Genomic DNA, 14,697 nt, shown 5'->3' with positions numbered 1-14,697 from the left:
CCAAGTCGGTTTTAAGTGGTGAGTTAGCTGTGTGGCATGATGTAAATTATAGCGCACTTAACGTGTGCAGCTCAGGCCTTGAATACTCATTGTAGCCTTCGCTGACTTGCATCACAACTGATGCAATCCCTGTTACTGTCAGCCACTATTAATAATGGCCCTAAATGAACTTTCCTGTAAACTCTTTCTAAAAGACATTGTTTTTAGATGTGGAAATTACCGTTTCCAACAAAAACGCTCTATTTAGGCGAGCGCCAGTGTGACTTTGCAGTAATAGGTTAGCACAATTTAGACGTTTCTAAGCTCGCTGCAGGAGTCTTATGTCATATTCTCAAAGCACACTTAAAACAGAATCTCAGATATTGTAGAATATACTGGATTTGTTGAATACAACTTTAATGTGGTCAAACACGAGAGAAATGTTCTGCTGTCATGATTTTTGAAATCGTCTATCTCTTGTGAGCATTCATTTTGACAGTGTCAGACCCACCACAGGGCAGACCAGAAATCTCTGACAAAACCACACATCTACACAACAGAGTTTGATACGTCCGAAAACGAATAGGCTATTGCACAGCACAAAACGGTGTTTTTTTTGTTTTGTTTTTGTTTTGCTTTTTTTTGCTTTTTTGTTTTTGTTGTAAAAGTTCTTTCTCCTTTATATGGACTGGATGGGTTGAATGAAGCTCTTCGTGAGGGGAACTCACCTAACGCCTCCTTGTAGATAGTCTTCTTATAAAGTAAAGACGTGTTACAGAGAAAGAGTCACTGGGAGAGCTGGAAACCGATGAAGCCCGTCAAATTTGTCTGAAATGACAAATGGCATCATGCAAACCTGCTGTAATTCATTTGTTTCCGTTGGATTTTGCCCCAAATTCCATGTCCGCTTGAGTCCCATACTGTGGGTTATGTTTTTTCTGTGGTCCAAAACTGTTGTCCTTCTTTTCCTGACAGGGAAGCGAACCCTCTGAGCAATGTTCCTTCTACTAACATCAACAGAAGGAAGTGGCGGCTACGAAGGGTCTGTACAGCTAAATCATAAATCAAAACTGTTCCGTCAGACGTATAGTATTTACATCACTGTACATTAAGAAAAGAGTTTCCTATGAAAAAAGACAAATGTAAGAAACAATTACCCTTCAGTGCTTTAAGAAAGGTGAATATGTTTTCTCTTCAGTAAAGTATACAGGTTGATAATGTGTGTCCCTCTTGGATTGCCAGTATTTGGTTTGCCAGTTCTTCTGGCTCGAGTTTTTAGTAAAGATACACACACATAAGGGGAAAAAAGGTACTATTTGGATGTATATGTTTTTAGGTAAGCATAACTACAGTCTGATCATAAGTAATATCTATATACATATATAAAAAAAAAAAAAAAATCAGAATCAAATAGGAATATAACCTTGACATTAATTATCACAAATTTCACTTAAAAATTGTCCTTACATTCTTTCATTAGATGTTTACATGGGGATTGTGTTCTTCATTTTATATTTACAAAATTGTTTTCAATTTTTTAAAATTATTATTCATATCTATTCGGCTTCCAGAGCCTCTAACAACGCGTGCAGGGTTGTATAAAACCCCAAGGGTTTTAAAGAAGGTCTCTAGCTGTTTTGTGTCAGCCATTAGGATTATGGATGAGGGGATTGGAGATGCACGTTGAGACGTCTGTGTAAATCGGGGTCTGGTGGTGTAGTAGAATTAGCAGGTGTTCTGAGAACGAGGCCTTTTATCCTCTCACAGGCATTGCTGATCACAAGTAAATTGGATCAAATGTGGAATCGAACCTAGGCGGACGACAGATGAATCACAGGTAGATTTCTCTTTTGGAGCCTTGGCTGGAGGGTGTAGTGGCAGAGACGTAATCGGCTGTCTGACTCAGTGGGATCTCCTCCCGGGGGCAGTCCTTGCCGGAGTCGCCGCCTGCAGAATAGGCACTAGTGTAGGGAGGCAAAAAGCGAATGCTGGCCACTTTGTTGCTCCCGCCTCCGCTCCGCTCCTCTCCATGAGGCTTAGAGCTGCTGTCGGCCATCAGACGCTCCTGACCCTCCCTTTCCTGGTAAGGCACGAAGGTGGAGAGCTTAGGCCCACTCTTGTCACTCTTGGTGCGATTGGGTGAGGGCTGTCCGGGCATCCAGCATGAATCAGAGTGGCCGTATTCTGTACATTCGCGCGTGCATTTTCCCGTCATAGCCACGTCAGGTAGAGGCCTCAGATCTAGAAAAAAAGAGAACAGAACAATGAGGTCAGCTTTGCAGAAAAATGCATGTTTCTACATTACAATTGAACATAATCTGTTTTCACAGGTGAATGTGTCAAAGTAATGACCATATGTCAAAAATGTACCGTTCCAAGATAATACAAATTATATTTTCATTTAGTGAGAAACAATGATCTCATTAAAGCAATTATCACAAGGGCCCCACTTTATATTTGGTGGCCTTAACTACTATGTACTTACATCAAAAAATAAGTACAATGTACTTACTGTGTTTATATTGTATTGCAAAAAACGTTTGCTGATATTGAGGTGGGATATGGGTAGGGTTAGGGACAGGTGTGGTGGTATGGGTAAGTTTAAGGATAGGGTTAGGTGTAAGGGAAGGGTCAACAGTGTAATTACAAATGTAACTACATAAATTAATATCAGATGTAATTACATACAGGTATATTTAAAAATGTAAGTACAATGTAAAGACATGTATGTACACAATAAGTGCATTGTATCAAATTATTAATTAAAATGCTAGTACATAGTAGTTAAGGCCACCTAATATAAAGTGGGTCCATTACAAGTTGTGATCATAATGATTACATGTAGAAAATGTGGCAGTGGTGCATGTTGAATGCAAGTGTGTGTGAACATCATTTGGTTCTGGTTTATTAAATAATAATACAAAAAATTATTAAAAAACACTCAACCCTCTATAGCATTTAACAGAATTCATTGACTGAACCTTTTGAAATAAAACATTAAACAGAAACCATACTATTGAAAAGCATAATGGGGATCATAGCAGTTTTATTATGAAGCCTCACTTTATAGTCAATCAAAGCTGCACAAACAACTCTACAGCCTATTCTCACCCTTGTTCACTGTAACCAATCAGTGTAATGGATGCTAATCTTCACTATAAAAGGTTGCTGAAACTGGATGGCATGACAAGAAGCGAAAATGACGGTCTGATCAGCAAAGGTTAAAATCTCTGTCTGGAAAATATAAATGCAAAAACTGAACCTAACCTTTCCTCTGATAGTGACATTAGATTAGTTTGATAGTGTGCATGTGAAAAGGGGGCAGGCAGAATGGCGAGTTCTCGAGGGGAAACCCGAAATATTTCCCGAAATATCTGAGCTGATTTGAGGCAGCGGATGCAGCCTGGTCTCATCGTTAATACGTAGGTATTAATACGTAACTTTCAAAGAAACAAAACGTAAATTTTTGTACGTTTGGCTAGGTGCTGAAACGTAAAATATGGATGTATTGGCGACATTTAAACATAGCATTATTACGTTTTAAAGCTAAAAAAACATAAAATATTTACGAATCTTTCATTTCATAAAGATATATGTATAATTTCCCTATAATTAACCTAACCCTATAACCATTTAATACAGAATATTAAAATAATAAAATGTAATGGACAGAAATGTGTAGGAAAATGTAAATTTTTGTAACAATATAGCATTACAACGATATTTTGAGCCACTAATCCCACACCTACTCCTAAAACTACCCATAACATTTCTCAAAACTATGTACGCTATAAATAAAAGCATAATGGACAGACAAGTGTAATTACAATAATTTATTTATTATTTTGCGAAAAGCTATACCAAAAGTAGTTGACAATATGTTGCAGTTCCATTTCTTTCTGGCGATACAGTTTTGTATGGGGCACAGAGCAGAATTTACGTTATTAATCGATGAAAATGTTAATCCGGTTTCTTTCCGTGAAGATTTCCCAATTTCAAATGTACATTGACCGAAACATGTCGCAATCTGTGACGAAGCAGCCGAGAGTCAATAAGCATTTGATACCACTGCCATAAAACATGTCGTAACGCTTCTTGAGAGCACTTTTTTTACATTTTGAATTCATAACAAGTCAAGCGTGGGATTTGACGTTTACACGGTTGCTGCTTAGAATGGAGATGAAGATAGAGATGGGCAGACGAAGCTTTGTGAAACACTGAAACTGTTGAAGCAAATGTGCCGTATTGTGTCAAAGCGTTGAAACAATTCGACACCTTTCTCCACGGCGACCCCTGCTGGTCAGAACAGTGTAAATGCAACAAAAACCCAGGCCAAACCTTATGGGCCAAAAATGTATAATAACACCTTTTTACAAATCTATTGTAAATGTTTTATTGAAAATAAAATTTTTCAAATGCAATTAACTAATCAACTAATTTTTTTAATTAACTAATTTTGCTAGATGGATGGATGGATGGATGGATAGATAGATAGATTTTTGCTCTTAGATCTTATATTTCTCTTTTACTATCACTCAGGGAAGAATATTCAAAGTTTGAGCTCTGACAGACCAATAGAGATCTTCGTCTCTGACACACAGCACCTGAATCCCCAGTCTCCTTTTCTTATCTCCTTCCTTCCAGTTGGAGTTAACCTCAGGAGTGTTCCTGGTGAGCCTGAAGGCTTGAGAGCTGGCCCTGCACCACTGCCCCTATCACCAATCACTCCCAATCCGGCTCTCTAGCCCTTTTTTTTCCCAGCTAATTAGATTCCGCTGGCCCCTTGTCACCATAATAGAATGGAAATTATTTCCAGATGAGTATCTGACATTTGGTGCTGTCTAAAGTAAAGAGGAAAGATGTGTTAAGACTGGGCTCCTTGCGTTTTCTCTGCTCTTCTCCTCTATGATGGAGAGCTGGCACAAGAGATTTGCTTAATGTCATTTTCATTCAACTGTCGCGCCCCTGGGGTGGGATATGGATAGAAATATACATACATGGTTCAAGCTGTTTTCTGATTTCATGTCCAATTGTGCAGCTGTCAAAATGTCCATTTGACCATTTCATTGTAGGTAAGAATTCCTATTTGACATGCAGGTGGAGGATTTTCATATGAAAGACTCATAATGATTTGATCAAAATGACAGCAAATTAATAAAAATAAGCTTTTTGTGTGTATCAGGGGATGAAAAAAAGCTATTATTCAGTCTCCACCATACTAAGCCCTTGCTATCAATCAGAGGCAATTATTTCCCATTTATCTTCTATTTTATGCAGTTTATGTATATTCAGGGTAGACTCAGGGTTATAAATTGAATATACTGTAAATGTCTACTGTGTGTGTGTGTATAATAATAAATTGTATTATTATTAATACAAAAAAAAAATTCAAGCGCATAATTGTAATTGTTAGAATTTTCAAGGATCAGCATTTTCCCCTAAAAGTGATCTGGCAGACCAAACCGTTAGAGACTTGAAATTTTGAGGGATGGTTATACCCACCCTATCTACAACATCATCATGGCTCAGGCCAATTGGCCTGATGGTGGCACTACAGCAATCAAAAGTAAGTAATGGCTCATATCATAAATGGCTCCAAAACCGTTCATCGCAGACTTAGGTGTCTTATATTATTGGATGGGGGACAAAGCGCTCAGATTCGATGAAAGGAAAGGTGACATTTTCAGATATTGTGGATTTTTTAAAAAGCCTACTTGTGCGAACTAGTTTTAAGTACACAAAACCGGCTATAGCTACGCAGCAGTCAGTCCAATTGACTTAAAAATGGGCCATCATCAGTCAATGAATTTCGAGCAGCTGTCAGCGAAAAACTCACTGGGCCTGTTTAACTTACAGATCTAGAGGCCTGTGAGAAATTCAAAAGAAATCCGCCAACGGGTGGCACATTTTTCACGTGTGTAAAGGAATGTATATCACATGATATTTTCACACATGTCCACGACATTCATACCATATGGTAGAATTCCTCATTCTAAGCAACTCTAGGACCACCACGGCCAATCAAATTGTTTTTTTTTTTTAAATTGGAGGTTATTTCAAAAGAGTTTTTAGCTCTACCTCGATAACTGTTAAAAAGCTTTAAAACATATATTTCCTTAATAAATTGCCTGTTTTGGCTGTAAATGGTCTTTTCCATCTATGATCTAGGTGGTTACAGGCTTGCTAAATAAAACATAATACCTTTTAAGACATGTGCTTAAAAGCCTTGAAGCTCCTGAACCCTGTTATTTGCTTGCAGCTATATTTATTATGATTTATTATTATTATTATTATTATTATTATTATTATTATTATTATTATTATTATTATTATTATATATTAATAATACAATTTATTAAAAAAATAATACAAATAATAAAAAAAAAATCCTCAAGCCCATTTTGGATGTCTTAAATTATATTTCTATATCATATTATTAATGTATATAATAATAATAATAATTATTATTTTTATTATTATTATTATCCAGTGGGAAGTGCAGCCATTGTAAGAGAGCAATGCTGTAGTCAATAGCTCATTGTTCATTTACCCCAGGGCCCTCTAAGCGAATCCCTAATTTATGCAGCCTCTTCACTTCATTCCATAACAGTTTTAGCCAATTGATTTTCAGCTTTGGCTGCACCTTAAAGCCACCCAGGGGAGCCAACCGCTCAGACCACAACACACAGGTTGCCCTGGGTGACAGGTGTGGAGGATAGCAGTGGGAAAACCAGCCTTTATTTGACAGTTAACACCAACACTCCAACTTTCCCACAATCCCTTGCTGATCCTGTGCACGGATGGAAGCAGACAGGCAGAGTTGATGGAGCCGCCTCCCACCACCAACTCGCCTGTGCTCTACCCTTCCCAACCCCTTCGTTCAGTTGCCATTCGCTTGGGTGTCCTCTCCTCCTGACCCCACATCTGCTTGTATGCAAACCTCGCTGAGACTAATTAAACTTTGGGCAGATTAGAACTTTGCCTTGTCAGTCTTTATTCGTGCTTAAACAAGTTATTACTTTTAGGAAAATTAAATTAGCCAGCTATTAATTAATCGACACGCTGCTTTTGAGAGGATAGAAGAAGGGGGGAAATATGAAAAGTAAAATGTGAAGTAACAGCTTGAAAAGGAATTGAACCAAAATAAGGTGAGGTATTTTTATTTATGTGGGTTATGTAGGTTTATTTAATAATAAAATGCATTTAAATGTATCTAAAATTATATATTTCTAATACTATTCTCATATTCTCAATATCATATGATTAGGAATTATATGTCATAGGTATTATATTATTGATGTACAGTTAGATGCAATACCAGGAACATAACATGCACTCAAAGTGCCTATATGCAGAGTGCAATTACTACAAGCAGTGATGTTATTCCTGGCTGGGTTAAAAGCAGTTCTGAATAATATGAGGGTGGATACAGCAGGAGAGACACTGAAGAAGAGACACTGCGCTTTCAAATGGCAGCAAGCATAAAAGATAGCCAGTAGCCACAACACTAAAGAGATACATTAGTGTGACACAAGAGCAAAACACAAGCTTTGCGGAAACGCTGTTGTCTTGCAGCTCAACATCACCAGAGCTAATCATACATTTTGCTCTAAACATGTTACGTTTTTTGTATATGCAAGTTTGATGATGCAAATTCAGGGGTTCCGGGCTATCAAGACATGTCACTAGAGTTTCCTTTCTTAAACTAGAAAATAACATTTAACACAAAGCAAGACTGATCCAATAGATTTTCATTTGGGAATCTAATGATTGGGTCAGGCATGCAAGTCCTGCTCCACATTCACATTTAGCTGGTGGTTTGCTCCTGGCGTCAATGTATTGATGAAGGTTTAAATTTAGACTTGCTCCATTGCTAGTTTCAATATGCTGTACTGCTGTGTATTTTCTCGAATAAAAATCAAATTTTTTATCATCTGAAACATGCTGGGATTTATATTTTAAAGTGACTTAAATAATGCAGTTAACGTTAAATATGCAACACATGCACAAAATGCACACATTAAGATTTGTACCAAATGAGGGAGCTATGTGAGCCCAAGTAAATTTGGATGGCACATTTGCTACATGGCAGTAGTTTCACTTTAAATAAATGTATTTAGGCTTGGCATTTAGAATAAATGTTGTTTATAACAATAATTTATGTTTGTTTCATACTTGTTCTGCTCTGATTATCGTTAAATGTAAACGTTTTGAGGTAAATTGTTACTAAAGGAATAGTTTGCCCAAAAATGAAAATTCTGTCATTATTTGCTCTAACTCATGTTGCCCCAACCCTGTATGTCTCCCTCTCTTCTGTGGATCACAAAATAAGATATTTTTTGTATATCCGTACAGTGAAAGCAAGCGTGCCGCACAAGTCCTGAAAAAGTGAAGCCAAAGTGCCTTGATCGCCCCCAGGTGGTTGTTCCCAGTATAGCTCATAAACCCCGCCCCCTCCATAAAATGTAATGGGAAGTGAGACAAACTAAATAATCAAATAATACTTCAAGCTAATTTTTTCTAAAGGTGTTTTTTTTGTCATTTTTAGGCAGTTTTTATCACACTGATGTAAGTTCAAGTTTTTTAAATATGTTTGGTTTTAGTTAGTTATTTGATGCTGATCAAAGTTGTCACTGAGGCACCAACTGACTTTTTTGGTAGATTTTCGAGAGGATATTTGAGCTTTAGCTTTAATTTCTACAACTGTTTATTTCACACCGACATAATGAGCTCTGCCTCTACGAGAGTGTGGGTGGGCTTTTGATATTGCGGCTCTACTTCCTGCTCTCTACAGCGCAAACTCCGGTCCAGCGTTTACTACTGCGCATCTGGTTCCAAATCAGCGCAAGATGTCAGCACCATAATCAAATGTTGGCGGCTTCACTTTTCTTCAGTGGAAGGTAATGAAGACGCGTCATCCATACTTTTTTATGGTCTATGAATGAAAGTTGATGAGGACACTGTTGTTTTGAACCCCAGTGACTCATTATAGGGCTAAAAATAGTTTAAAATTTCTTTAAAATTATTTTTATTTTTGGGTACAATGGCCCAAGAGGGATTTGCAGTGAAGTTATTTTGTGATTACCTTTTGGTTCATTCGTATATATATATATATACAGTACACACAGTATATATGATAAAATGATGTGGTGCACATCAGGCTTGTTCATGCTCCATGCAGCATTGCATGTCAATACAGTCATGGCTACACAATGGCCAAAGCCTGTCAGGCATATTTGCCTTCAATAATGTGAGCATAAACATCTTTCGAAAGCAGATCAGGCTACAGAGTTCATTCATAGAAGCCCAAATAAATTCTACTCCTATCATTTAACTGCAGGTGGATTGAGGGATTTCAAACCTTAAATATTTCATAGACAAGTCCGTTTTATGTGACGTTCTGTTCTTTTCCACCACTCTCACTGGCTCAGAGGAGCTCTTTAAACCTCTGCAGCATTTGTTTGTGCGTACGTTCCACAATGTTCTTTGCCAGAACGACCTATACTCTTTGCCAAAGCTTCACTTACGGGCTAAACGAGCTCTGAGCGGAGTCAGAGAGTGCCATAATTTGGACCATGTCCCACTGGCCTACATCTGTTGAACATGGAACTTATCTGATCCGCAAAAATCAATGTCCTCGCCCCTCTGACCAAATTTGCTCTCCCGACTCCGCCAGCTAGCTGAGGGAAGGGGGGAGCGACGTGTGTCATTTTGTAAACCTCCACATGTTGGCACACTGTGTTTCAGTATGCATCAGCTGCATAGAATCTCCTCCTGGCTTAGGAAGATAAGCGCATGGAGAAAGGCTGTAGCCCGGGGCTAAATCAACTAGGGTAAGCTGCATAACATCTTCCACTCATGAATGTTTTAAAGTTGAGTTTGTCTGCGCACAATCTGAATCATTGAAGATGAAACAAGGGTGTAGTGTTTGATTGTGCTGCAGGCCTAAACAACTGCCTGTGAATAAGAAAAGCGAGCACAAAAGCCTTCTCTACGTTAGACACAGACAAATGGGTAGATGAAAAAGAAGGCAAACTCAACTGATCAATGTCCATAGACTGTCACAGCACCCAAAGTCTTCATAAAAATTGCAGTGAACTTACATCAGTGTTGAATCGAGAATGCTCTGGAATTGCTTTGGTAAAAACTGTAGTCCAGTCTTGGACTCCGCTACACTGCAAGTAGTGATTCACCATCCAAAACCTTGTTTTCAGCTGGAAAAAAGACTTAATCACTGTACAGGAATCCAGACTGATTGGACATGTCTAATGAAATTAGCCAGTCCACTGACAAGTGCGACCAGACTTCAGTTTAATTTTGGAGGTGTGGTAGGCAATATAAGAGTTGATTTTTTAGTAACATGAGTATTTCAGTGAACCATGCTATATTCCAAGTTTCATTGTGCCATAGAAAATGAATAACTGTAATTATAGCTTATGTCTAAATGACTTTTGACAGAGGGGGAGAGGAACACAGCTATAAATATAAAAGTCTGCCATTAGTACAGCCTCCCACACTTTTACATTGTCTTTTCCTTTCCATTTTCTTAGCACTTTTTCATTTATTTTTTGCTCATGTATGTAGAAATACACAATAGGTACGTGTACATACACACATTTTTGCCAATCCAAATTAATCCAATCTCATTTCAGATTTATGAACCTTAACTTTAAAAATTTAAGGTTCATAAAGTTAAGCTACACGCAGTAAATTTTAGCGGCATCTAGTGGTGAGGTTGTGAAATGCAACCGCGAAATGCAACCACTCATCCCTCCCTTTCGAAGCACATAAATAAGCTACAGTGGCTGATGCAGGACAAATATGTCATCATCTGAGACAGCAGAGAGTAACTAGCACTCGGTAGATCAGTTTGGTGTATGTAGATAGAAATGACTCATTCTAAGGTAATAAAACCATAACGGTTCACTACGTAATGTCTTTATACACCACTGCAAAAAAAACAAAAAATATGTATATTATACAGCAGTTCTGTCAAATAGAGCCTCATAAATATTAGCTACACACTGCACCTTTAAGTATTCAAAACACAACTTCAGCGTATGCACAGCATCCCAGTCACTGGGTCTCATTCACTAATAATTGAATGGATTCTTTCGTATTTGTATGCACAGGAGAACTTCTCACGAAAAATCTCAGTGTGAACACACATGAATTTGTTCTTAACCTCGTTCTGATGTTAGTGAATTTGGAGTAGACTATTCTAAATGAGCGGCCGCGTGCACAAAGTTAGTAATTTACATAAAACACACCCAAACCATCTCCATAAGGGCTTTCCGCACGGGCTTTCCTTACAGCCTTTCGTCACTCTAGTCAAACTTGCCGCTGTTCGCAGACGCGCTCTTGCCCGATCCTCGAGCAATGCCAAGTGTGTCATTCTTACCAGTTCTCACAATTAACACATTTCATAAAGACCCAGACTACAGAGCTCTCATTAGCCAGCTGTAGGCCTACATATGCGCATGTTTGTGTTATTTAGAGAAACCTCGCAGCTTGTCACAATCACCAGTGAGAGTGCCCCTGATTACCACCTGAGGGCACTCCACCCCGGACTGTCACTCCATCACAAACTACATTACCCATAATCATTTGCCTGGACTCATCATCACTCACTGTTTACTCCTGTGTCTCATTACCTCTGCCTATATAAACCATGTTCACTCTGTCATTCATTGCGAAGTCTTGTTTGTCTATACTGCATTTCTGAGCATGTCTCTTGGTTTTGGATTTCGTGCCTGTTCCGTGGATTACCCGTTTGCCTGTCTCTCTTATCTTGTTTGCCTTATTGGACTGATTACATGTTATGACCTCTTGCCTGTTTGATGACTACGAGTGTAGATTACCCTTTAATAAAGCTGCATTTGGATCCTAAACCTTCTGCCTCACAGCAGTACGTTACACAGCTAAATCTATAACGCAGCTTTTCTTCCTCTTTAACTGTATATGATAGAATGTATTTAAGATTAAAATAAATTGTATTATTTAATAATTCCATCATATCATTTTATATATGGATTAAATAAAACATATAATGAAATATACTTCACTGTATAAAATATAACATCTTAACACAATTGTAATGCCATACAGAGTTAGTTCTTTTTTGCGTACGTGTGGTTTCAGTTGTTCCTATTTTTTCGTAAATTTAGAAAAAAATTTTTTATTACGAAATCTTTGGTGAATTGTGATTTGTTTTTCAAATTGATGCTATTGTCCAGTTGTGAAGTATAAAGTATGAAGTATAATGTGAAGTATAGTATAGTAGTTAAGAGTGGGTCCATATTTTTGTTTTAATCATGGTATAATTAATCATCAAAAATGATTAAACTAAATTGACAGGCCTACTAAAAAGAAGAACAATCTTTAATCAGGACCCCTGAAAAATAATATCTCCAAGAAACAGACTCAAAGGCAAATGCCATGCTGCACAAAATCATTTTCATTATTAATGAAGAAGATCTGAGGGACAGAAGAAAGAAGGGAAGTATGAGAGATAATTCCTTTTTTTAAGGAAAGAGCCTCTTTCTTTCTCTCTTTCTCTCTCTGTCTGTCTCTCTCTTCTTTCTACAGAAATCAGTGGAGGGAAACTTCAATCATGCTACAAAAGTGAATAAATGTATGGCTGGAGCAAGCTGCCCTCAGGCCTATGCTCTCTCCCGTCTCAATAAGCTTTTAGGACCACAGTCGAGAGAGAGAACCGCATAACTGAGACAAGCTGAATTTTTGAGGACAGTAGCCGACCTTAATTTAGGAGAAACAAGCGCGCACATCCACGAACGCTCACAAACTTTGTGTTGCGGGAGAGCTATTCTGACTTATCCGTCATCATTAGAGACCTCTGACTTCTCTTTGAAAAGAACAGCGATATTTATGGTTGGGGGTAATTTATATTGTAACACGGGATAAAGGTAGGATGGTGGAGAATGTGGGATGAATATGGATATCCTTCAATATCCAACATTTTCTTTCCAACCAAACAAAATTATTGAGCTTAGTCCCAGTAAATATCGTTGTTTGATTCCGAGAGAATGCGAGTGAGAGAGAAAATCATTCCAGGATTAATAATATTAGAAGAAAGAAAAAAACACCCCAAAGCAACACAAACAACAACAACTGACTAGTAGAATAACATCTATTAAATGCAAAGAGGCAGGAGTTTAGAGACACTGAATGGTTATTAGTCATTTTTTTCAGATGTCTTTTTCCCTGTCGGCTTACACTTTAAACATACACCTCACTGACATAATGTGAATCTCAGGCCTGTGTCATACCACACACACACACACACACACACACACATGCATCTAATTCTGTGCCCATATTAACAGGTTACTGTATTCACACTGCCTTCTCAAGCAGAGCAGTGTTCCATAACAGAAATGTATACGTGAGTAGAGATTCGCTGCAGACTATTTTAACCACCTGTAGCGAGCTGAAAATGTACTATACACTTTTTTATCTGTTGAACTTGATGCCAGTGCACACACAGTGACAAGCACACAAACATTATTTTATGTTATGTAGGCTAACTGACTGATTCCAGATGATTTAAGGAGTTTACTACTATATACTTTGGAATTCTGAGCTATGCAGATTAATCATAATAAAAGTGATAGTAAAACCGTTTTGGTCACCATGTATTTGATGAGAAAACAAAACAATAACAGCAACAAAATATTGTTGGTCACACTTTATATAAGGTGTCTTTGAATATTATGTACTTGTATCAAAAAATATATTTATTTATTTTGTCCTTTTTGTTTTACTGGTAAGGTTAGGGAAAGGTTTAGCGGTATGGGTAGGTTTAAGTGTGCATTAAGGGGTAAGGGAAGGGTCAACAGTGTAATTACAGATGCATACACATGCATATACAGAGGTTTAATATAAAACATGTAGGTACACAATAAGTGCATTGTATCAAATGATTAATTTACATAATCCTAATATATCCACACCTAATATAAAAAGTGTGACCATATCTTCTTTAGTGTACCATAGAAGAAATAAAGTCATACAGGTTTGGAAAACATGAGGATGAATAAATGACGACTGAATTTTCATTTTTGGGTGAATTATCAATTAAAGATGTTTGTACGTATAATACGCCATAAAGTGTGTATCATATGCATGCGAAAAACGGCGTACTATATGCACGCCAAAACTCATTTTGGTGTATACATTCCACGAGATTGCACACTCGTATTATTTATACGCATTTTCGTGAGATCTGCCTCGAATGTATGGTTAAATGTTGGGGGAAAACATCTGATGTGAATGACAAATTTTTGCTCATTGCTTGGGATGTATCAGACCTACTAATTAAAATAAATATATAATCTGTTGTTTCTAACCATAGGCATGCACAGTTTCAATGGTAACATTAAATATTATGTAACATGATTGGGGGAAAAAAAGAAAATACGGTGTATAGTTTTACACCATCAAGTAGTATCGCACCTGCAGCTGACTGAGCTGTGTGAACATTCTGAGATTATGTGCAGCTTTGACACTTCCAGTGCAGACTGACTCAAGGCATTGTGGCACAACGCATAGCAACACTTCACTTCGCTAGTTTCTAGTGTATACACAGTGTTACACACCATGACAGATAAGAGAGGAAAAGAGAAGGGTTAGGAGGCAAGAGCTGACGAACACATGTAAAAAGATGTTCATTTACTATTACCAGCGCACACACACGCA

At 37.7% G+C, this 14,697-nt stretch overlaps 1 protein-coding gene across 2 annotated transcripts in view; it reads right to left on the bottom strand.

Annotated features, from left to right (window-relative positions):
* Positions 1 to 391: 391 nt before the first annotated feature.
* pcdh1b (protocadherin 1b) overlaps positions 392 to 14,697 on the bottom strand; it is a 174,484-nt gene continuing 160,178 nt past the window's right edge. For both annotated transcript variants that reach the window (XM_079839438.1, XM_079839439.1), the window contains exon 5: positions 392 to 2,220. In XM_079839438.1, the coding sequence (XP_079695564.1) occupies positions 1,811 to 2,220 (410 nt within the window). In that variant the 3' untranslated portion in view covers positions 392 to 1,810. The remainder of the gene's footprint in view (positions 2,221 to 14,697) is intronic.

Source organism: Gobio gobio (assembly GCF_949357685.1).
Source record: "Gobio gobio genome assembly, chromosome: 16".
Taxonomy (NCBI): Eukaryota; Metazoa; Chordata; class Actinopteri; order Cypriniformes; family Gobionidae; genus Gobio; species Gobio gobio.
Note: the sequence above shows the minus strand (reverse complement) of the source record. Positions and strands in the feature narration are given on the sequence as shown.